Below are 24501 nucleotides of genomic sequence, written 5' to 3'. Positions count from 1 at the left end.
AAAAACGGGTCAACGATAACGACGCCAAGTTTTCCGAAGGAAGCTTGCCGCTTCGTTCGAGAAAATAAACGTGTTATAGAAAGGAAAAAGTCGATATCACGATTATCATATATTTTCGTAAGAATGGTAAAAAATTAAAACAAATCCTTCTACTTTCACCCCCCATAAAACAGTCGACGTGATAAAGAACGGTGCATCGCACGGAGATCCGTCAGCGCAGCTTTCCAACGCGGATTACCCGAAACGGGGGCAGCGACGATCCGGTTGCACGGAGAAAAAGAAGAAGAAAGAAGACAAAAAGGATCCTCCACGGAGGGGAGGAGGTTAACTCGGGGGAGAAAAGTGAATGGGGACCAAGGTTGCAACCAGGTTCGCGGAGATATAGGTCGTCGCCATGGAAAATTCCTTTTGCGTGGAAACGCGGGGGGAGTTCGGCCCGCATAGGGATTCCGTATTGCGGCTCCCGTTGCACCAGTTTCCGATCGAGGGGACGAAAATATCGGAGGCTGGCCCGCCTCCAAGCAACCGATCTTCTCGCGGCAAACATCGGCGAACCGAAAAACAAGGAGTCTCCAAGGAGTGGGGAAGGGAACGCTCGTTCGTTCTTCGAGAAGATTAGGCGTGGGTTGGAAGGGTTTTGGTTCCTTCTTTTCTCTCTTTCTCTCCTTTCTTTATCGCGTCTCGAAACTGGGTCGCGACGTCTGTTTGTCGATTCCTGAAAAGAAATTGTTTTTTGGATCGAAGGATAGTTTTTATAGGCAACGAGGATGACGATGATGGATTCGCTTTTCGAAACGAGAAGGGGAGTTTATGATAAATCGATGTTTCTCTTCGCTCTTGTTTCTTTTTTCTGGATCGTGATTTGTCAATGAGGAGAAGTTTGGCAGTTTTCCAGTTTTTTCAGGAATGTTGAATATATAAATCGTTATATTAAACGGTAAATTTCTGTGAACGATTACAGAAAAAATCATCGTCGTTCGGGAAATCGGGAAATGATGGAACTCATGCTTTGCGATTAATTTTTTTATTTGTGCGAATTTTACGCATTCAAAAAATTTTTGAAACGCGGTTTTCATTCGAATACATTTCGTGCTCGATATCCAAGTCTATGATACACAAAATATCCTTAACTACGACATGCTTTTTCGTAAATCAACCACTCATTCAAGATTTGAACAACCAATACTCGATTACTCAACATTTACGCTCTAAGAGATCAAGAAATGCACTAAGGAAAACAGGGAAATGAGAACGAAACTTAGGTCGAAATCAACGTCATCGTCCATGTTTGCGAAGAAAGAAAAAAAGGGAAAGAGGTATACGAAGAAAGTAAGAGGATTCTATAGAGAGACGTGGATAACTAGTCGATTCTTTCGATTACTCTAAGTAATTGCACTTATAATTAAAAATAAACAAACAAATAAATAAATAAAAATGAAAAAGAAAAAAAAAACTAGTGTTCGTAATGACCCACTTACACTCGATAAGACGATTGGGATCGTGTTCGCTTAACGAGGACAATTCGGGATCCAAAGTATGTCTCTGTTGCAACCCTCTTCTTGGAAGGGTGGAAACCCTTCTTAGCAACGGCGCTATACAAACATCACAATCAATTCAACAACAATACCTTTGCAGCGCAGTTAGAGTGCTTAAATTAGAGGCAAAATTTATATTAGCGAAAAGGATGAAAGAAAGAAATGGCGATATGATTAACCATATATATATATATAGCTGTGATATACAAGAAAATGGAGAAAGAAACAAGCTAGAAAAGAATTGCGTGTGCAATTGGAAAAACAAGTAATAAAAGATTAATAAATATTCATAACGTTAAATCATACACTCCGTTGTGTACCACGTTCACGACACGTTTCACGCACACTTTTCCTCTTCCCCATTTGGAGAGATCACGAATTTCGACATCTTGCAACATCTCTCGAAATGAAAAGAAAAAATTCCTCGCCCAATTTACTCTACTCGCATTCATCGCGAACGCGAAGCGAGAGCCCTCCTCGCGGATAAGAGAGAGCCGCAAAACACGGAAACGCGCATTGAAACAATCTCGACCGCGACCAACACATCGAACCGCCATTCATTCGCGATGCTCGATGGCCCACACGTGCACGGTTCGATTGTATTCGCGCCCGTTCTCATCGCGTTACAGTTATTATTTCCACTCCCTTCAACCGCTGTGAGAAGCAATTTCGACAAGCCTCGAGGACCTTTCCTTTTCTTCGATCCGACAACACGCGTCTCCCCGCCTCCACATTTCCAAGAATTTCCAATTTCGAAAAGAAATTTTTTCACGCGTATTATACACAAGATCTGACTCGACTGAGAAGTCGAGTATTCGATTCTTTTTCTCTCTTGGAGAACTTTTATCGTGTATTATCTTGAAAATTTGATTCGACTAAGAAGTCTAGTACTCGATTCCTTTTTTCTTGGACAATTTTTTTTCAAGATTTTTTGATGATGTTATATATATTGTATTGAAGATTTGATTCAACTAAGAAATATTCGACTCATTTTTCTTACAAAGATTTTTTGACGATAATGTTATGTTCAAGACCTGATTCGATTAAGAAGTCGAGTATTCGAATCTTTCTTTTTTCTAAGGGAATTTTTTTTTTTAAATTTTTTGACGACAATTTTACGTATATTATCTTGAAGATATGATTCTACTAAGAAGTATTCGATTTTTTTTTTTCTTCCTGGAGGAAGTTCTTTTTTTGGAAAAGATTTTTCGACGATGATGTTATCTATATTATGTTCTAGATCTGATTCGAATAAAGAAGTCAAATATTCGAATTTTTTTTTTTTTTTTTGAGAATTTTCTTTTGGAAAAGATTTTTCGACGATGATATTACGTATATTATATTCAATCTGATTCGATTAAGAAATCGAATATTCGAATCTTTTTTTCTTTCTAAGAGAATTTTCTTTTAAAATTTTTTGACGACAATGTTACATATATTTTTTTTTTTTTGAGAATTTTCTTTTAGAAAATATTTTTTGACGACAATATTACGTATATTATGTTCAAGACCTGATTCGATTAAGAAGTATTCCAATCTTTTTTTTTTCTAAGAAAATTTTCTTTTAAAATTTTTTGACAATGTTACGTATATTATCTTGAAGATCTGATTCGAAGTCCAATACTCGACTCTTTTTTTTGCTTGGAAAAGATTTTTCAACAACGATATCACGTATATTATATTCAAGATCTGATTGGATTAAGAAGTGGAGTTCTTTCGATTTTTCGATGTTACGCATATTAGACGTTGAAGATCTGATCCGACTAAGAAATCGAATACTCGACTTCTCTGAATCTACATACCACTGCACATGGAAGGTTCATCAACATTCCGCGCGTATCGCGTTGACATTACCACTAAAAGCTGTTTTCCGTATTCGACGGCCGATGAATTACAATTACCCGCCACCCATTCAGGAATTCCCACACGGAGCGGGTCGAATATCGTTCGTCAAAAACTTAAAAACTCGATGTTCGTTTTGTAACGCGGGATGTTAAACGTTCCAGCCAACCATTCATACATTAAATTTCCTCCCTCGACTAAACTTTCTTTCCCGTCATCCAGTTTCCGTTTATCCCATTAAACTCGAAAACTGTATTCTCGAGAACAGGGGAGGGGGATGATGAAACCTGCAGCAGTTGGGGCTGCCTCGCAAACCTTATTAATCAACGTGCTTCGTCGAACCGCTCTTAATTCGCTCTTCTCGAAATGTAATAAATAAGATTTTATAAGAATGGGAATAGAGAAGAGAAACGCATTCGAGTTCTTTCTTCTTCGGATTATTCCATCGATCGTGACGCGTTACTCTCGCTATTATTTTCTAAAAAAAGATAAATAGGACGAAGAGCGATGATTACGGTTGTAGCGCGAGTAATTAGAGACGAGTTTAGCGGAAAGGAAGGAGCAAAGGTGTGGTCGGTGAAGAGCATCAACCGGCCGTACAAGGAGGTTGAGTCATGCGACAAACGTAGGAGGAGGCAAAGGATGGACCTAACCCGATCCCAACGTAACGCCCTCTTCTTCGAACGCGTTAATAATTCTTCGTCGATATTTCCTTCTCGACATGTACACGTATATATTTTTTGAAAAATCGAGGACTGAAAATGCGATCTTGCTCATCCGGGATGAGGAGGGATTCGAATTTTCTATCTCAAAATGTTGATCGTGAAAAATATATATATCTGTTTGGAAAAAAGGATTGAAAAATAGAAGGGGAAAAGATTGGATTGGAGAGAAGAACAATCGAAGGAGGAGAATTTGCTTGGGAATTTCCATTCGTCTGGGAGAAAAATTTGTTGGGAAAAATCGGACGAATGTCTGAGGCTTTTCCACCGAGAGGCAGACTTCCTGTTGGGAACGACAGATGTCGAGAGAGGTTGGCGATCGTTCGACCAGAAAGAGAAGTCGAAGAGGAAGGAAGCGGAAGAGGAAACCTCGGTCGAAACAAAGCGGTCATTACTCTCGTCCCACAGCTGACGGGGCAGCTTATAAAATCTCGCGGATTACTAATTCCTGCCTCTCTTTCTCTCTATTTCTCTACGAACCTGGACAAAGCCGGATACTCGCCAACTGTTTTAATTATTTTTAATTCGTCGCGTTTAGGAAATGTAAGGTAAGACGAAACGCAAATATTTCGGAAACTCGAACGTTGGAGTTTTAAACTAATAAATCAACAGATTTTTATTCCTTCTCGATATCTCACTTACTTTCATTACGATTTTTCTAAAAGTTGGAACGAAAGAGGCGTCATAAATTCGCGTTATTTCATTTCGTCATCGTTAAATAGGATTTATTCCCGCCTGTAACTCCACGACTGTTTTTAAAACTTTATCTTTTTTCTTCCCCCCTCCTTTTTTTAATTCGATCGCAGATGACACGCAGTGACATTATTTACGTCGTAAACTATGCTGTGTCAGAGGAAGAAAAAAAATTACAACGAATCTCGTTAAAAAAAGAAAAGAAAAAAGAGGAAGCCAAATATCGCGTCACTCATCTCACAAATGATTTATCGTTGTAACGTTTGTTCACTCGTCTACTATAAATAACTTATACGAAGTTTCTTTTCGTGTCTTAAAGAAATATCGTTTCGAGATTGAATAATTATCCCACCCACCATTTCTGTTTCGTCTACACGAAAGGTGCTTCTATCCTCAAATTCTACATCGATAATACGAAAGAAAACTACTCCGTTTCGCTGTAATTAATCACTGTAATTTCTGCGATCGAAATTCAACTTGCAATCTATAACAACTGCCGATATCGACGCATACGAAATGGGCGAAAATGCGAATGAAAATTGTTTTTCTCGGGCCGTGGAAGGCCCGTGTCCCCGATACGGTTGGGTCCAAAGCGGAGCAATTAGCGGACGGTTGGAACCGGTACGACGGCGGGGGCTAATCGAGTTCGAGGCGAGCAAGCCGCGGCGCAGCAAGTCGCAATTAAGCAAGACTATACCCCGATGGTTAAGTTATACCCTGTGTAACCGAAGTACGCCATCGTGGGATCGCGTTACCGGCATTGTCTCCTTGAGTTACCAAAGCGCCAACCACCGCGTCCTATCCTTTTATTCTCCCCCCCTCCTTCGACCTTGTCCGCAAAAGTTCCATTCTCGGAACTCGATCTTTCGAGTTGAGTTGAGTTCAGAACAATCCTTCCATTCCCGAATTTTGCTGGGGCAGAAACGAGATCCATCGTTTGGAAAACTTTACACACCAAGTGGAAAAAAATTTTCGAAACCGCGTAATTTTAATAAATTCAACCTGATTGATGGAACCAAGTCCATCAGGAAGGAATGTTTTTAATTTGGAAGGAAAAGAGCCATTTTCAACGCGTGTACTATAATTGTGACAGAAAGGGGTATAATAAAACGATTTCTGGTGTCTAAATTCTCGCGCGCATCAGGACGACATTTTTCTTATTTTCTCTACGATATGCTAATTACGATTTCTCGAAAACGAATAAGCTTTGTGCGTAGATTAAAATAATTATAATAGCTTCGAAACTATTTCTTTCTCTCGCCGCGAATTTCAGAATCCATCGCGATCCTCGAAAAAGCTCGGCGATGGACGCGACGCCTCGATTCCATTCCAGCTCGACAGTGATTTTTAATTAAATGTACGGACGTTTCAATTAAAATCCTCCGGTGTCGGCGTTTCTCCCCTCCCCTTCGATCCTGCTCCTCGCCATTTCCTCTCCCCGCGCCATGTTCCGCCAGATGTCGCGTGGCCCTCCTCACCAACCCCTTCTCGCACGCGATGATGCGCGTGGCGGCGCTTTTACACGCCGTTCCTTTCCGAATGAAATGGAAATGAAAATTTCACGCGAGCATTCTCGAACCTTTCCCCTTTGTTGGGCAATCGCCAGTGCCGTTTGTGGCCGCCAGAGGGAGGGCGCAATTGATTTTAAAGAGAGACGTCGAGCGTTTTGATCCCGCGTTCTCGAAGGTTTGTTATTCGATCGATGAGTGAATCTCTTGGCTAATTTCGAGTGAACGTAGAAAACTTTTATATTTCAATCGTTTCACGTATCTTCACGTGTAAAGAAAGAAAAGAAAGAAAGAAACGTCGTTCGATATTTTCATTCTCTGCTCTATTTTCCTCCTCTCGTATCGTCAATTCCTTAACGAATAGAAATAATTTCAACGAGGTCATCTTCGCTCCAACTAATCACGCTACCGTAATCCATGCTCACAAAACTCAAAAATATAATATTTGCAATATTATAATATAATGCAATATTTCCATTGCTATTTCAAACTCAGATTAATGAGATTAAAAAATCGAAGCATTCGACAGCATATTATCATCCAAACGATGAGAGTGATCGTTCGAGCGCGATTCTTCCTCCGTGATTAATATCTAGAAACTTCGTAATTCGTTCATTTAAGTAAGACGCTATTCATAGACGACACACGTCGCAATATATATTCGAACACGGAAGAAACGAGTTAAACTGGAAAGAGAAGAGCATGCGACGCACACACGGCGGGAAAAAGGCCACGGCGTTTTAATGACAGGCGAGACAGGCGGGCTGCGGTTTTCATTTCCGCAAAAATATCGCGATCGTGTCGCAGCTTTCTCGACAACATTTTCGTGGAAAACATTTTCGAACGAAGGCTTTCGAGAAATGGAGCAAGTCCAATCGAGGAGATAATTGTCCGAAAATGGGTGCATTGATGGAGAAAATTTATTTGAAACCTACGAATCGATCAAGTCGATATTGAATCAAGTTGAAGCTTGAACATTTCGAACCAGTCAAAATTCTAATTAACGATTAGAAGTCAAAATTCTGATTAACGATTAACGCGATTTTTAACGACGAGCCGAGTCTGGCGATAGAGAGAACACATTTCTCCATATCCTGGAGATACGATGCGTCAACAAGAACCTTCCGCGGAAATATGATTCATGATACGGTTAATTATCAACGTGAACATGCAAGAACATTGACATTTGTCATTCGTTTTATTAATCAAACATTCTTCTTCTTCTTCTTCTTGAGAGAAAATCTTGCGCGTTTCCTCTAAAATCGATCACCTCGACCGAGCGAGCTTTTCGAGTGGAAGGGAAGAGAAAAGAGAAAGAGAAAAGAAAGAGAAGCGAGAAGCAGAAGCAACGAAAGGAGAAGCGCGATCTCGATCTCACTTACAAACGCTACCCGAGTCGCTGCTCTCCTCTTTGCCGCCCAGGTCCAAATGATTCTTCCTCTTTCGTCGCATGATGGAGTTCCACACCTTCTTACGGCTCATAGCGAACATCCCACCACGATTTTCGAGGCAACGATCACGTGTCCTCCTCCACCGACGAATCCTCGGTATCAAACGTGGTTAACCGAGTGAAACTGGGCTAATCGACGCTTCCCCCGGATAAACCATTATCGACGCGCTCGCTATCGAGCAGAAAAATCGCAGCAATGATCGAAACACGCTCCCAGAGACAACAATTCCACTACTCCCTTTCCTTTGCCAACGAGATCGATCACGCGCCCGTTCCATCCTCCAATTCTCCCCACATCGATCGAATTCGTTATTATTCTTATTAATAATCCAGAATCGAGTCAAAGAGTCACTTCGAATCGAAGAGAGACGCGCAGCAACCAATTCCGCCATTCATTCACACTCTCGTAACGAATGATACTCCTCGTTGAAACAAACACCGAGATATATATTATGTACATAAAGAAAGAGAGAAAAGCTCGGTTGTTTCAAATTAGGCTTCCATAATTAGTCCGCCTCGAGCTGTGCTCCCGTCCACGGTTCGCAACAACCGCACCAAAGACACGCGAACGAACGAACGAACGAACGAACGAACGAACGAACGAACGAGATAGAAGCTCGGTCACGAGTGTCGAGGCTCGATGCCACGGAGCGTTTTATCCGGAACACGCGATTTCGCAAGCGGGCGACGATCGAGGAGGCGAAGGAGGCGCGCGCGAGACGAGGAGGACACCGAGAAGCGGCACTTTTTATCGCATCCTCGCGTGGCCGAGGAGGGCGACCGTTTCGTCAAAGCTTGGAAACAGCCGCCAATCGGGGACCGTCGTTGAGTCGACGGGGACGGGTGGGGACGAGGCTCCCGAGGAAAATCGAGTGAAACGACGATTTTACTCGCGGCCTGGAAAAACCGAGCTCAACGACGATCGGCTTCCACCGTGCAATCTCATCAGCGAGTCTGTCTTGGATTCGAAATATTATATTTATACGCCTTCGTGGAGGAAGGAGAATTTTTATTTCTTGAAAATAAACAAATAATGATCCAAGTAATCTTTGAAACGGAACTTTATACGTACACTTTGTCTCGATAAATGGGACGTGTTCGTTTTAATCCATCTTATAAAAGCGAGATCACGGGATGAGCGCGTAAAAATGTTGATGGAGAGAGGAAAAAATATTTTTCGTAACAATAGCGAAGGAACGGTTCGCCAAACGGTTATATTAACGGACAGGGTTATAAATATTCAACGGGATCTCCTCTGCTTTCACAACGCGGCCAACTTCCGTTTCCTATCGGTGAAATTCACGCGAAACGGTCAAGAGGAGCGCTCAACGAGACCCGTCATTTCCATCTCGATAATTGCTTGCAATTTTTCTTAAATACGAAACACTTTGCCTTGTAATTTGCGCGACACCCGCTTAGACTTAGTATTGATCGATGTACAAATATACGTGATAATTAGAAATTTGCATCGAGGAAAAGGACATCGAAGACTTGGACTCTTCGAAACTTCGTTTTTGAATATTTAGGAATATTTACTTTAAACGCGCACGCGCATTTAGCTTACTAATTATTATCGTTATCATTATCGTTATTATTATCACTCTCTAATTGGCGCGTCGATTTAATTAAATATATGTGCGCGGCCTTGACGATTAAATCTAGACGGCTCCGCCGAAGGCCGAGTGAACCGTTTTGCTGAATTTCTTCGTTAAAAATAGAGGATACGCGGTTGTCGGTTGAGATAAGAGTGCCCCGCCTAGCAGGAACTTGCTTTTCCAAAATAAACGGGAGGGGGATTGAACCGAGCGTGACCACGATTGCGAATCATTATCGTTAGAGGTCGTTGTCGCGTCAACTTTTCGTTTGGAAAAGAAAATTACGCAGAGGGAAATATTTATGGATTAAAATCGATGGAAAGTTGTTGACATTTCACGGCTTTCTGCCCTTCTCGTTCAACGATTTCGGCCGAGTCCCGCTTTAAAATTGTTTCGATAGTCGGTCTCTCCTCGTAAATTGGAGCTGAATCACGCAGCAGATACCGATAGTGAACGTGTGTGGTGTACCGGAGCGGTGTTTCAGTCGTTCAAGGTTACCGAGCCGTGATCCCCGTATCTCTTTCCACGCATGCGCGGAACCACGATGGCGACGACCTAAACGATCGTTTAAAAGGGAAGCCAGGCGTCCCCGTTCGTCCAATGGGGAGAGCTCAACTTTAAATTCCGCAATTACACGATTATTACACATCGTGACTGTTCGCAGAACCCACGCGCGCTCGAAATGTATCGCGAAAACGAATATATAATTAATTATATTTAATCAGCAATCGTTCGCCTCGAATCGTCCGTTTATTCCGATTGTACAAAAGAGATAGCGCAATCGAAAGGAGAGAGAGGAGGGGATGAGAGAAACTGGTAGGCAATACCAGAGATTTACCATCGAAATTTTTATTTCGTACGTATTAAACTTTTTACGAGTATCTTCGAGTATCATCTTCCTCTTAAACTTTCTTCTATATTTATTATCCGCGTATAATTGCATTTGCGCAATGAAAATGGTTAAATGGCGGGAAAAATTTGCGCATACAGGAGACAGGTTTGGGTCAATCGTGCTGTTTGCACGGAAGAGAGAGAGAGAAGAAATAAACGGATAATTCTCAACGCTTCGTGAAAATTCAAACGGGCACGCGTGCTCATCTTTGCTCATGGTTGCTCTAAGGCAACTCTAAGCACATATTACGGTCACTTGCGATTAACGGTTAAACAGAGTTTACGGAGACGCGTTTTCTGGAGAGAAATTCACACTTGGCACAATTGAATTTACCATTCATTCCTCTCTTCCGCGAGATCGAGCGAGACGGGGAGTAATTGACCGAGTCCCGAGGTATAAAACGAGGAAATGAAAATCGCAAAGCGACGGAACAATAGGGAAATTAGGGTCGACGAGCGAGAACGAGGCGAGGTAGACGCGCCACCGAGAACTTCATCTATCTACTGAAGTAAGTCGAGACTGGGTTACGGGTTAACGCTAGATTTACGGTATACGTTGACTATATATCTTTCTTTTTTTTTTTTTACTGAAATCCGTCTTATATATTAAAATGCAATTTTTTTTGTAAATTATTCATTTAAAATAGGTGGATTTTTATTTATACCGTCGACTTTGATATATTTTTTTTTAACATGTAAACTCTATCTTGAATGGTACACTTTCCGCGTACGTAGATTTAATGGAAATATAATTGGATTCCGGACGATGAATTGAAGTTATTTCGTTCATCGTGATGGTCGTTGCCCAATTCTTCAGCTAATTGAAAGAGAAAATTCCTTCGAGATATGTTTACTCCTTGTAATAAGTGATCTTTTAAAATAATTATGAAAAACAGTGAAATAATTACGTGAAGGGATACTGCTTTCACGGTATTTTCATTATCTTTTACTTCGGTTTCGCTTTCAGTATCTGAAATAATACGCATTCTTTTTCTTTTACGGCACGTATTGCGATAATTTTTGGAATTTTCATTCCCATTCCGTCAGAATCTTCAATTTCGTTGATATTTTCAAATTCTTCCTCGCTTTCGCGTAATTCGTTTATATCCAGATTGGTCTTCATTTATGCCGCTCATTCTTTTTATTATTCTTTTTATCGATTCCATATCTTTTGAAGATTTGCCCATAATAATGCTTCTAGATAGGCAAAATACAAATGTAAAAAAATATTTTTTTTTAGATAGATTTTGAAAATACCTTGAAAAATCTTCGCTTTACGAAAATAAATTTTTTGCTAAGCTTAAATAGCTCTTTTTTTTTTTGTAAAATAATAAGATTCACTTAGAAAAATCACTTCTTTTCTCTGCAAAATATCATATATTTATTGCTTGGTATTATTTTCTCTTATTCATTGTTATTTCATTTTTGTTATTTCGCAATAATTGATCTACATAAATTAACCCGTCAAGTTGACGGATTTTCGTAAAAATATACAGCATCTAGATATAATAAAATATAAAATAAAACAGATATATATTTGCTGCGTTATATAATTAATAATATTCAAAGAATAATATTTGCAAATCTAAAGTATTAAATCACGTTATTCCACGTAAAATGTACTTTCTTCTCTTTCTCTTCTTCTAAACTTCTAAAATATTCCCTCTTCGCTATTTCTCTCTCTTTCTCTGGAAATCTCGAAGAATGAAACTGTCCCCGAGGAAGAAGAAGAAGAAGAAGAAGAGGAAAGAAAGAAGGGCGCGAGTTTTCGATGGAATTCCTTCCTCCTCGAGGGTTCTCATTCGAGGGTGCGGAGGAAAAGGGTTTGACTTCGTTTGACGAGCATCTCCTCCTCGATCATTACAGATTCAAAGAAGCGTTCTCGAACGTTGTATAACGCGGCCAGCATGCGAATCACGCTCGCAAATAAAGAAGCTTAATCTTCTTCTTCTCTCCGCTTAACGGTTCGCTCCTCTTCGAAAATCTTCCGTGTTCTAAAAATCCTTCCACCTAAAAACAACGAAGTTGGAGAACAGTTGGAAACGTAAATACGACAGATACGCTGGCACGATTCGAGGAAAATCCGAGAGGAGGATTTAATACCGGATCGAATCAACGAAGCGGGATGAAAAATGCCGCGAAAGGTCGAAAAATTTGTTTTTCCTCGAATGAAAACGGTCGAAGGAGTTGCCGATCGTAAATCGTCGGTGGAAAAGATTGGATTGCGAAAGAAACTGGTAGAAAAACCCCCGCACTTTCGTTACATAACTGAACAAAGACACTCGAACGAATAGATAGTGGAACGAGGAGAGCCGAGGAACGCGAGAGTTCGGTGTCGCAATCGCGAAGATCCGTTCGCGCGTTTATATATATATATATGTGTGTGTGTGTGTGTGTGTACACGTGGGTGGATGGAAAACGCATTCATGCGTTGCAACGTGGACGACGACGCGCCGACACGAGCCAACCTAACCGTACAGGGGCCTGCAGGGACGTTCTTCCGGTGCTAAAGCGTATCCGGTATCTGAGACAATGGGTGACCGATGATCGAGGAGAACTCCAAAGTCTTTTCGAGAGTGATTCTCAACTTATCGATCGAGAGCTACTTCATCGTCCTCCATTGTCTCTTGTATGTTTTTTTTTTCTCTCCGATCTCTTCCTCTCTCTCTCGTTCATTTGGATCTCTTAACGTTTTCTGGAGAATCAATTAAGTTAGATTGTTAAGTTATTTTATAAATTAGAAAAAGTATAGAAAGTACAATAATACATACAAAACTTTATCGCTATACTCGTCTTACATTTTGTTCAACGCGCCTTTTTCTGAAGGAACTTGAAGAAATAGAAGGTTTATGTATTAGAATTGAAATGAAAAATATACTTTGAGAGTCGAACAGCGGTTAAAATGAAACTAAAGTTTTATCTCGTATTAGGACGAAAATAAGATAAAAAATAAAAAAGCATTTTATAATCAACGACAAGAGAAATAAAATGAAAATAAGTACATACGTTCCGATTTTAAATTACATTATCGAAGTTGTTATCAATATTGTTCTATTTTAAAGGATTTTTCTTATTCTTATTTACTTTATTCTTATTTTAATGGTATCGACAAAAATTAACACGTTGTTCATGTACCACACCCTATAATTTCAATACACGATGTGTAAACTCGCGATTAAAATTAATCGTTGAAAAATTTATTTCATTTCTTCTTGTTTACATTAGATTTAGAACTTAATAACTTTCCAATCGGATTTACCTCGAATTATTTTCGTCGATAACTCTTTTTTTTTTTTTATAATAAACCGAATAAATCGAACTTCCCTTCCAAAAAAAAAAAAAACAAGTAGAGAAACGAAATTATCACGAGCAATTATTTATTTACGCAACCGCTGGAACCGATGAAAACTCCCTCTTTCTCCCCGGATTAAACAACGAGTTTTCCACAGGATTGATTCTCGAATCGCGATGGGCACCGCGTCGCTTTATCCCGGACACCAATCTCGGCCGTGGTATTACGTTTAAATTAATAATCCCCGTTGCGTCGCGTGATTGCCGTCACTCGGAAACGGCGTCCGTTACACGCGTGTTATTACGGCCAGCGTGCAATTTCAATAATAATTATGATCACGCGCGTTGCTGAAGGGAAGGAGAGAGGGAAGGGGTGGCCGTAGAACGAGGGAAGAGGAGAAACGGAGGACCCCTATATATATATATATATATAACCGATATCACTTTAACCATCGGTCTTCCAAGTCGAAAACCCGATGAAAATTCTTACTTCCTTCAAATGTTGTCGATTATATTCGAAACTTATCATTACTACGTTCACTTATCATACAGAAAGAGGGGAGATGAAGAAGGGAGCTTTAAATCAGTTGGAAATCATCGATTTATATTTTGGTCTTTAAATCGAAAATTTGATGAAAATTCTTACTTCCTTCAAATGTTGTCGATTATATTCGAAACTTATCATTATTACGTTCATTTATCCTACGAAAAGAGATGAAGAAGGGAACTTTAAATCAGTTGGAAATCATCGATTTATATTTTGGTCTTTCAAGTCAATGAAAATTTTTATTTCCTTCAAATTTTGTCGATTATATTCGAAATGTATTGTTACTATATTCACTTATTCTACGAGAAGGGAGCTTTAAATCAATTGGAAATCATTGATTTATATTTTGGTCTTTTAAATCGAAAATTCGAAAATTCTTATTTCCTTCAAATGTTGTCGATTATATTCAAAACTTACTAATTCATTATTACGTTCACTTATCCTACGAAAGGAAGGGAGAAGGAGCTTTAGATCAGCTCGAAATCATCGACTTACGTTTTGGCCTTCCAAGTCGAAAATTATTTCCTTCGAATGTTGTCGATTATATTCGAAAGTTATTAACTCATTATTACGTTCACTTATCCTACAAAAGGAAGAGAGCTTTAGATCAACTCGAAATCATTGACCAAGGGAAATAGAACGCACAAACGAAGAAGTACGTTAACCCATTAAGAATGAAATTTTCTCAAGTTGAAGTTTGTAATTGTTCGAAAATTTTTACGGTTTACGCGAGATTGATTTATCTGGAAGAATTAGAAGAATTAGAAAGATGGGCGTTGTTTTTTTATGGATCGATGAGTTACATTGGGAAGCTGTTTCTCTTCGATCTAATTTCTGGATAAATATTCATATTGTTATATTTTACGCGCGTAGAGTTAACAGGTCGAGGATACAGCTTCGTTCGAAGTTCTGAACACCGAGTAAGTTAACTTTTTGTTAACTTTCCAACTTTGAAACTGTTAGAAATTCAAGCTTACTGGTTAACTCCAAGTAATCTCGAAGAATTTAGTATCGGGCCTGCAAAATTCACGAGAGAATTAAACGCGAGGGAAGTTTGAGCTTGTTACATTTAAAAATCATCATGCTTTCTTATTTGCAATTTTCTCTGATACGTCTCCAATTCTCAAAAAGACAAATTTTCCAAAATTTTCCAAATTCAACGGAGATACATACACGCGCCGAAACATGCAATATTTCCATTACTTGTTACCAAGGAACTTTCCAATTTCAGAGACCTCATTATCGTAAGTTTCCACCCCGCTACTTTATCCAGTTCCAACATCTCGTATCCTAATTCCAAACATCCACCCTTAACCCTCTCCAACTTTACTCGTTAATATTCAGTTTACCCTGGAACGAATCCAAATTAATAAATTATATCGCAAAGAAAGAAAGAAAACTAAATTCTTCCCTTCAATTTATCAAAATTCATAAGCAAAATAAACGCGTGTCGATCAATTTAGTTGAGTCGCCTTTTTCGGCGTCAAGGAGTCGTTTTCGTTATCGAACGCGAAACACGGCCATTACATCCAGGAAGAGGAAAGTTGGAGGAGGCAAAGGGACAAAGGGAACGGTGGAGGGCGAAAAGGAAATCCAGCTGATATTGCGTCTCCGACAGAGGAGAGCTCGGCGTAAATCCGCGCGATATCGGGCGTCAAGCAGCGACAAAGCAAACCGGGTATCGTGCTACGAAATCTCTCTCGCTCTAAATCCCTTCTCTTTCCTTGGGATAGAATCGACTTGTCGCGGACAAGTTCACGGGGGAATTCGTCACACGAACACGAACGGCTTGGGAACGAGAATTTTGTCGGGAGAGTGAGAAACTCTCGCGAGAAAGAATGATTTAAAGCGATGCGAAAAAAATGTTGGAGAAGGTCGATTGTCTACGGCTCGTTCGTGTGAAACTGAATTTTCTGAACGATATACGCTGATATATAACGGGAAGAGAATGGAGAAACTTTTTTCGAGTCCTGAAAGAAGGGTTCTGCGAGGGAGAGGGATGATAAACGAGGGGCGGAAAATCGCTGGTGTGAAACCTTTGACGTTTAAAGTTTATGGGAAGAGAACGAAGAATGAGCGAAGAACTCGAGAAGATTCCGTTTAAAAAAAACGTGGAATCTAATACTGTATTATTCGTGAATTGTTCTTTAAGATGCGACGAGAGTGAAGATTTAATGATTATTTTAAGTAGAATATAGGTATAGGTTAAGAAGAGAAAATGGTTGTTCACTGTCGGTCTAGCAGGATACTGCACGCTGCGTTGCAGTTGCAGATTCCTATCGATAAAGTAGGAATTCAACTAATGTATCTCAGGTTATCGTGTAACGATACGAATCGATAATTCGTCTATTCTTAGTTTAATATCGCAGTTTAATTTCATTTTCTGCAATTCATTAATCTGCAATTTAAATCTCATTCACACGCTCCAATAGAAATGAACAATATACGAAGAAAAAATATATAAAGAAATAAATGCAACAAATCTCTATATCCTATCTAATTCGACTTACCATCAGACGATACCTTTTCACTCTTCAATTTACCAAACCTATCTCAAAAAAAAAACAAATCTCTGAAAAACGAATCGATCTTTCCACGCTCGTTCAAAGCTCAAACGCTTCGACATCTTCGCACAAAGTGCTTAATTCTGAACGCTAATTGTCGGCGATTAAGAATTGAAATCGAAGCAAATACGAATGGAAAACGCTTCATTGTCGACGAAACGTGTTTACGGGCATTGGGGAATCGCACCTGTCGAACAATGTCCGCTCGTTAACGAGCGTGCACGGATATTTGTCAGCAGCAACGGCGGCCGTTTGAGCGACAAAGCGCAATTAATACGAGATGGTCCAATTCCTTTGATATTGTATATAAATTAGGATCGAGAGAGATTGTCGCCGCGCGCGACTCGACAAAGAAAAAACGCTTCCGTGTTCTCGTTATGCATCGCGGAACGTTTCTGCCCGTCCATTTAAACCCGGCACCATTAAGCGCAAAAATACCGACCGCATTATGACGAATAACGAAGCGCGCGATATCGGAGTAATTTTTCTATCATGAATGGAGGTTATAAACGAGACGATTCTTTACGTTGCGTCAATAATTGTTTCAGAAAAATTTTTCTCGATGTTAAAATTTAAGAGGCTCGATGGAAAACGGACATTTTTCTTTGTACCATTATCGCGATATATGCGATACGTGTCCGTTTTCCACTGGATCTCTCGTTTATTAACACGTTGATCGGCGATCATCGAGTAGTTGTGGAACAATAGTGGATTTCTAAACGAAAATCAATCCCTCGATCTGTTCGAATTGCTCGTAATCAATGGAGCGTATTTTTTTTGATCCAACGCAAGATTTCTCGTTGGATGTTTCGATCGTTAATTTTTGTATAATGTATACATTGACTAGAAATTTCGTACGTAAACCGGTTGAAAATTGCGTCATCGCATTAAACAAGATTAAGTCGCGTTGGAAACTCACCTATCGGAGACGCGGTGTTGGCTTCCCGTAGGCTGACCGTTTCTGGTTCAACCGCTGCTTCGTCTTCCTCGATCAATGGTGGCGGCGGTGCCAGGGATCGTGACTCGTAACCCCAATGCTGTCGAAAAGCACGTGCGCCGCCGTCCAATCGAACACGTGGTAACTCGACGAACATTGCGTCCCCCAACTGAAATCAAATAGTCCACATTTTCGTTACTATTTTCCTCGTATCGCCATTTCTTTCCCTTTTTTTTTTTTTTTTTAATAAAAATCGAAAAGTACAACTTTCAAACGATATTCGCGAATCACTACCGATTAATTATTTACCAAAACAGTATATATATATATATTCTTCGATTCCCGTCTTCTTAAAATATTTTATTTCAAGAAGCGTGTTATTACTCGTATACGTTCTCGAAAATATTTCTTCCCAAATCAAGACACCTAAAAAGAAATCAATACCCTACTCTACACGATCGAGGGCATCTGCACTCACGTATCCCCGAATCACGTCCATTTGGGCGGAGACCTCCGCGTCTAATCGATCCTGTCGATATCAGTGTCATCGGCTACAGGAGTAGTAGCGACGAGGTATCTCAGCCGATCTCCTTGATGGAAACACAGCGTACCAATATATATATATACAACATGGTACACCATACTCTCGTCTCGCTGAGAAAAAAGGAATTGCCGACACAGGAGATTCGCAATGGAGGCACGCAAGAAGCTGGGCAACGACTGGTCGGCCCGTTTATCTTGAAATACGTGCGTGGATTGACCTGATGGCGACACGATGACGTCACTAATTAGAGCTCGTTGAACGCGCGGCATGGGGCGCGCGTGAAATCCACGAGAACTCGTCCCCCTCCCCCTCCTCTTCCATTGCTTCTGCTCGTTTTTGGGGTGAGGGGGAGGGAAGAGGGGAGGACGAATTTCGAGCGAATTTTCAAACGGATTGGACGGAAAAGAGGAGGGGGGGAGAGGCAGCGGAGCGGTTGCCAACCGGTTCGAAATTATTAATCTCGATTTGTTTCGCGCCCGCATCGCTCGCCATTATTTGCCAATTATCACACCCTCTCCCTCCACCCCTGCCCAGAATGAATTTCTGCCCGCACGGATTCGGCGGAATTGGATGTTTTGGCGACGATTAGCCTTGTTTGGAAAACAAGCTTGTTTGACTTGGCGATGATCGCCGCGCCACGGTTGCGGATGACGTGGTTTTTTTCGGCTTTGCGTTTCCAACCGCCCCCCAGGGAGGGGGGAGAGACGGGGAGATTGATGAAAATTGTAACCGCCAACCGTCGAGGCTGATGGAAATGGGAAGCAATGCGTTGGACCGTGATAAACGCAACGTTGAGGGGAGGGTTGAGAATTGCGTTTTGCCGATTCGCGATTTCGGATTCCGCGTTATTCTCCCTCTGTTATTCATTATACGAGGGAAATTTCTGCGAAATTTCTTTCGACTTTGGAAAATAAAATCTTCAAAAGTTTGCCGGAAGGTGAGGAAATTTTTGATGGACGACGCGGAGAGAAGGAGATTATAGGGTTGTAAGAGTCAATAAGAAAGAAGGGTGTGTTTCTATTCCGTTTTAGTATTTGCCTAGAACAAACTGAACCGAGGGAGAGAGAGGGAGAAGAAAAATAAAACAAAAATTGAAATTCGAATTCGAACAGAAGAGAATTAAATTTAAGTTGGCAGAGGTTGATTAAATTTCTCTTCGCTCTCAAAGTTTCAATTAAATCACAACACCCGGTGCAATTAAGCTTGCTGCTCGCTTTATCGAAACTTCTTTCACCCCTTATTTCAATAACGTCTTTATCCCCCTCCATCCTTTACATTTCCCTTCTTTCTGCAAATTTAACTAAAGAACTGTCCCCTCTCTCTCTCTCTTCGTCCAAAATTCCAACTTACACTCGCAAAAAGAAAAAAGAAACGCGCAACAAACAAGATTCTGACGCCTCGCCGCTGTTAGCGCCTCTACGATTCCTTCCCCCACCCTTCCATGCCGACGACAAAGAAGAAAGAAGGGCGAAAGAGAGGAAGAGGGATCGGAGAGCGCGATCGATGGCGCGAATGCAGTTGTTAACTGGTAATTAGCGCGAAACCAACGAATCCAGTCCAATTATTACCGCGAATCCAGCATTGGTATCTGGCAACGACGCATCGTCCCGCCAATTAGCATTCGGCATTCTTCGAAGAAGAAGAAGAAGAATACGCGCGACCCAGTTTCCTTTCGAGCTCGCCATTACGCCAATTGCGGCTCGACACTAATCCCGCGACTCGCTTCCGCGATTCTCGACTATTTAGGCAACTTTTCGTCTAAAGGGATTTTTTTTACAAAGGAGAAAAATCTCCAGAGAGAATAGATCGATAGAAGATTGGGATTAAGTGGTATTTATTGCGTATCGACGAGGGGATGAAGTCGAGTTTCTTCGCCTTTGAAATTTTAGATCGCGCTTTCTCAGACCCTGTCTTTTAATTTCAAAGGGATATAAGGATATAAAAAGGATACAATTTTCAAAGGGAATATAATTCAGATCGCGAGAGAGAGAATATTTTATGAAAAACAATTTTATCGACGAGCGATTATTAATTATTATCGAAAGCAAAGGATCGTCCAATATCAACCGCGGCGATAAAACACGGGGCAAATAGGATAAGTTGAAAGCTGGACAAACGTCGATGAAACTATATAACGCAAACAACGCGTGAAATAGCCGGGGCTATTCGTACGGACGAGTCGACCAGCTACGTGGAGGCAAACAATATTCCAACGAGTGGACGAGTCTCTGGAGCCTCTTTGTGCCTCTTTCCAGAGAGGAACAACCGAGGATCGTCGCGGCCGAAATTGCATTACGCGAAAACGTAAGGGGCAAGCTCAAAGGGAGGAAAGGCGGAGGGAAGGTGGAGGACGTTCGCTAAATTCGTGCCAGCAACATCCTTCAACGAGGTGGGAAAGGAAGAAGTTTCCTTTCTCGTTAATTCGATTCTTCGGATTTTCATTCTTCTTCTGCTTCTTCTTCTTCTTTTCTGCTTCCCTTCCTTGCCCACGTGTCATCGCGCCCTCGAGGAAATAATTAGTCACGAACGAAGTTCCGCGTCATTGAATTTCCGCAGGTGGACATTTAACGAATTTTTAGAGGAGGAGAAAGTGTATAATTTCCGAAAGAAATTTCTTTTAATTAAAAATTTCGGGATCTTCTTTCGGAAGTTAGAGAAACGAGAGATCTGCCATCGTGCACGATTTGTGGGCCTTGGAAACGAGGAAAGGAAAAGAGGTAGGGAAAAAATATATTATAATTTTAGAAAGAAATTTGATTCATCGCAAAATGTATGAATTTTAATTAAGAATTCTGGAAATTAGACGTGAGATTTAACTAATCTATTATTGTGAAACAAAATTAAGGACATTACGGTTTATTACACAAGCAGTGCGTTGGAAATATCTATTGTATTTTCTTTATCAATTTATCAATTGATATTGTTCAAAATATCGAATCGTGGAATGCAAAAAAGGCTAGGTGTGAAAGGCGGAGCGAGAAAATGTGCGAATTATGCAAACACATAAAGAGGGAAATAAAACGAGACACGAGGCGACGAAACGGGAGCATATTAGAAACGAACACAACGATCGAAGACACAAACACACACACACACACACACGTAGAGAAAACAAACCTTATTGTGAGACTTGAACATACAGGCGGTCCCGGCGAACAGCTGCGTCCAAGGAAACATACAAATTAGTTACTAATTGCGTTTGTTTGATTGCATCACAGATCCAGACGGATTCAGAAATCCATCTGGATTTAACCGATACAAATCTTTCTAACATTGCGTGCTTTGCGTATTTCATAAAATAATTCCAAGAGCAAAATAATTTCTACACGCTTTTATTTACGCAAAACACTCAAATATCTTTTTTTTCTTCTTCTTTTAAATATAAACTTTAAATTAGAAATTTACTTTCAAGATATTTTCTTTCAAAAATACTCGAACGGATGACTCGACTAGTACAAAAGAGGTTAGAAAATATCTCTTTTAAAAAAATATGAACCTTGTTATAAAGTTAGAATTATATTCCGAAAACCTACTTTTATTTTCTCTCTGTAACAGTCGAATATCACTGGATTTAATTACAAAAGAGGATCACGACGGAAAAGAGGTTAGAAAACATCGTCCCAAATCTTAACACGCGGAACGTCATCTCTGTTTCAGAAAAAAAAAATATAAACCTTAAATTAGAATTACACTCTGAAAACCTACTTTTAGTTTCTTTCAGAAACACTGGAATATGTACAAGTCACTGGACTAAGTTACGAAAGAGGGTCACAGATGTAAAAGAAGTTAGGAAAAACATCGTTTCGAATCTTCTAATAATTCTTACAAACGAATATCTTTTCTTTCTCTTTTCCTTACAAGAACACGAAACTTAAATCAGAACTATATCCCGAAAAATCCCTTCTTTTCGAGGAAACACTCGAATATCGCTCGGATCGGACCGACTATCGAACAAAGGAGAGTCACGACGGTTAAAAGAGGTTAGAAGAGGCAGCGTTCCGAATCGTAACCTTAATACGTGCGACATTATCGACGCATCGTCGCTCGGTTTTCTCGTTTATTCGAATCGCGCAATCGCGTTGGCGGAGCTGAATGTTAAAGCACGCGTGTTCACACCCGATTTCGGATGGGAATCCTCTATTTTCACCGGATCGTTTCCACGTGCGAGCGATAATACATTCGACTCGAGAATCGAAAGGCGGTCGATTTATTAATCACGATTAAAACCGCGCGCGCGACGTATCGGGATCGCTCGAATTACGACACGTAGTGGCAATAACGAGGATCGTAATATCCGCCCGTTTTCCTCGAGCAGCGCGCGATTAATTTACCCCTCGAGCCATTAATTATCCCCGCCAACGACCGATTAATTACGTGCTTCCCCCGTCATTGTTACGCGAAAGAATATTTAACACGTATGGAAACCAAGAATGGAGAGAAGAAGATGCTTTCTGGAAGGAATCGATTTCGAGATTTTGAAAAAGCGTAATGATTTATTATCTCTGATTAGAGAGCCGGGATTTTATCGATACTTTTTATTCGTACGTTCAAAATTTTTGAATGAATTGGAAAATAAAGTCCACTTCTCTTACATTGCTATATGATGGATATTGATATTTAATAATACACGGAAGACAATCGTGCAACAAAATCTCCTTCTCTTCTCATCTTTCGCGTTTCTTATAGAAAAAAATATTCATAGACGCCTAGCCTAATCCAACCTAAAATATTACCTACGTAATCGTATAATCTGAACAATCGATGATACAAAGTGATTAAAAAAATGATTCCAACGCTGTAAGAATCAACCTCGATCGGCTTTCGAGTTTTATCGAGCAAGATTTTCGCAATAAGATTTCCTTCTCGTTCGATCTCGGGCTAATTCGATCCACACGATCGCCCGGCCAGATCCTATCCGATTACGCGCGATCTGTCAGCGGCAGTGGAATCGATTTCCGTCCAGGAAGTCTGATGATAATCGAACACGTGCCGCCGTCCCTTTCCTCGTCTTTCCCTCCTTCGTTTCGATTCTTCTCGTCGGGCCAGCGTTGTCCAACGAATCGAGAAACTTTCTACTTGGTGGAAATTCGACTTGAATGGAGAACCCAGATACGACAGTCTCCAAGCAAGACTCGTTTAAGGCTCTTTTGTTGCGCGTTGCGGTGAACCGAGTACGCTTCTTTTCTAGAAACGGACGGCAAGATATCGAAACGAGAGTCGATATTTAATTGTCTCGTTTTGGAAAAATGGTAGAAATGGACGAAAATGTTGGAATACCGATAAGTTTACCAGAGTGGATAAAATATATTAGGGGACTCGATATCGATCTGAATTTTTCGACAATTTTTACAGGGATAGAATAGTTTTAAGAATGCCTTGGATAACTTTGTCGTTGGAAAAGAAAAATTCTGTGCGCCCACGAGGAAGAAAGAAAATCTTTGTCCCGCGACAAACGCGTTTTTGTTCGTTGAAACGTTGATTAAAAGTTGATTAAAAATTCGAAATATTTTGCCCCGGGAATCTTCCAAGGGAACGATATCGAGTCGAGCACAAAGCAAAATAGTAGATATTGTATAGCGAGAATGAATAGAATCTATTCAATGGATCGATCCGCGTTTCTGTCACGTTCTCAGCTGTGTTTACTATATTCCATAATACACGCCTGGATCCCGCGTGTATCGAATTTCATTTCGTGATTCATTCCAATTCCTTTCATCTTACGGAGTAACGAATAATACAATTGTACACGAATATACGATTTCATTAATACGATATTACAATTAATTGCAATTACGTTTAAAAATCCAAAGTCGTAAGAGGTTTTGGAAATCGATCGTCTGTAAGAGGAGGTCGCAAGTTTGAATGGCGCCCTTTCAACGAGACGAGTTTCAAAGCGTTTCTAGCTCAAGTTCGACGACAAGTTTGAACGGTGTGAACGCATGGTTTACATGGAAATCTGCAATCTCGTCACGCGGTATCAAAGGGCGGCGCAGACGTTGCGCCTATCTGTTCGATCCCCGGAATACCGATTTTTTTTCCTGCGAAAAACATCAAAGAACGCTCAATGAAATTGCACACTCCACGTACTCCATCTTTCGAGTCGATGCCGATATCGCAGCCAAGTTTCGATATCGTTCCAAGATCATGGAAGTTGTTGCAAGGAACAATATATCAAGATCATAGAAAAATAAAAGAAAAAATTTTCAAATGTTTGATATAAACGAATTTAATGAAAATTTAGATTTTAGAAGAATGATTGAAGGAGAAAAGAAATTTTGTGAAGAAATATCGCAACCAAATTTTAAGATGTCGATCATTGTAGAAACAATTTTATGGGAAGATTTTATTGAAATAAAATAAAAAATCTTCAAATGTTCGATAT

General features: G+C 40.3%; 1 protein-coding gene across 17 annotated transcripts in view; it reads right to left on the bottom strand.

The window, feature by feature from the left end:
• Positions 1–24501, bottom strand: part of LOC107998119 (ras GTPase-activating protein raskol) — a 302632-nt gene that overhangs the window by 146658 nt on the left and 131473 nt on the right. For 5 of the 17 annotated variants that reach the window (XM_062072914.1, XM_062072912.1, XM_062072904.1 and 2 more), the window contains 2 exons: positions 21237–21278; positions 17558–17744 (listed from right to left, as the gene is read on the bottom strand). In XM_062072914.1, coding sequence (XP_061928898.1) covers positions 17558–17744; positions 21237–21278 — 229 coding nt within the window. Of the gene's footprint in view, positions 1–1478; positions 1593–7682; positions 8375–17557; positions 17745–18053; positions 18090–21236; positions 21279–24501 lie in introns of those variants that run through there. The other 12 variants (XM_062072909.1, XM_062072900.1, XM_062072913.1 and 9 more) reach the window with 6 other exon arrangements.

This window comes from Apis cerana, linkage group LG3 (genome assembly GCF_029169275.1).
Source record: "Apis cerana isolate GH-2021 linkage group LG3, AcerK_1.0, whole genome shotgun sequence".
Taxonomy (NCBI): domain Eukaryota; kingdom Metazoa; phylum Arthropoda; class Insecta; order Hymenoptera; family Apidae; genus Apis; species Apis cerana.
This window is presented reverse-complemented; position numbering and strand designations above follow the sequence as displayed.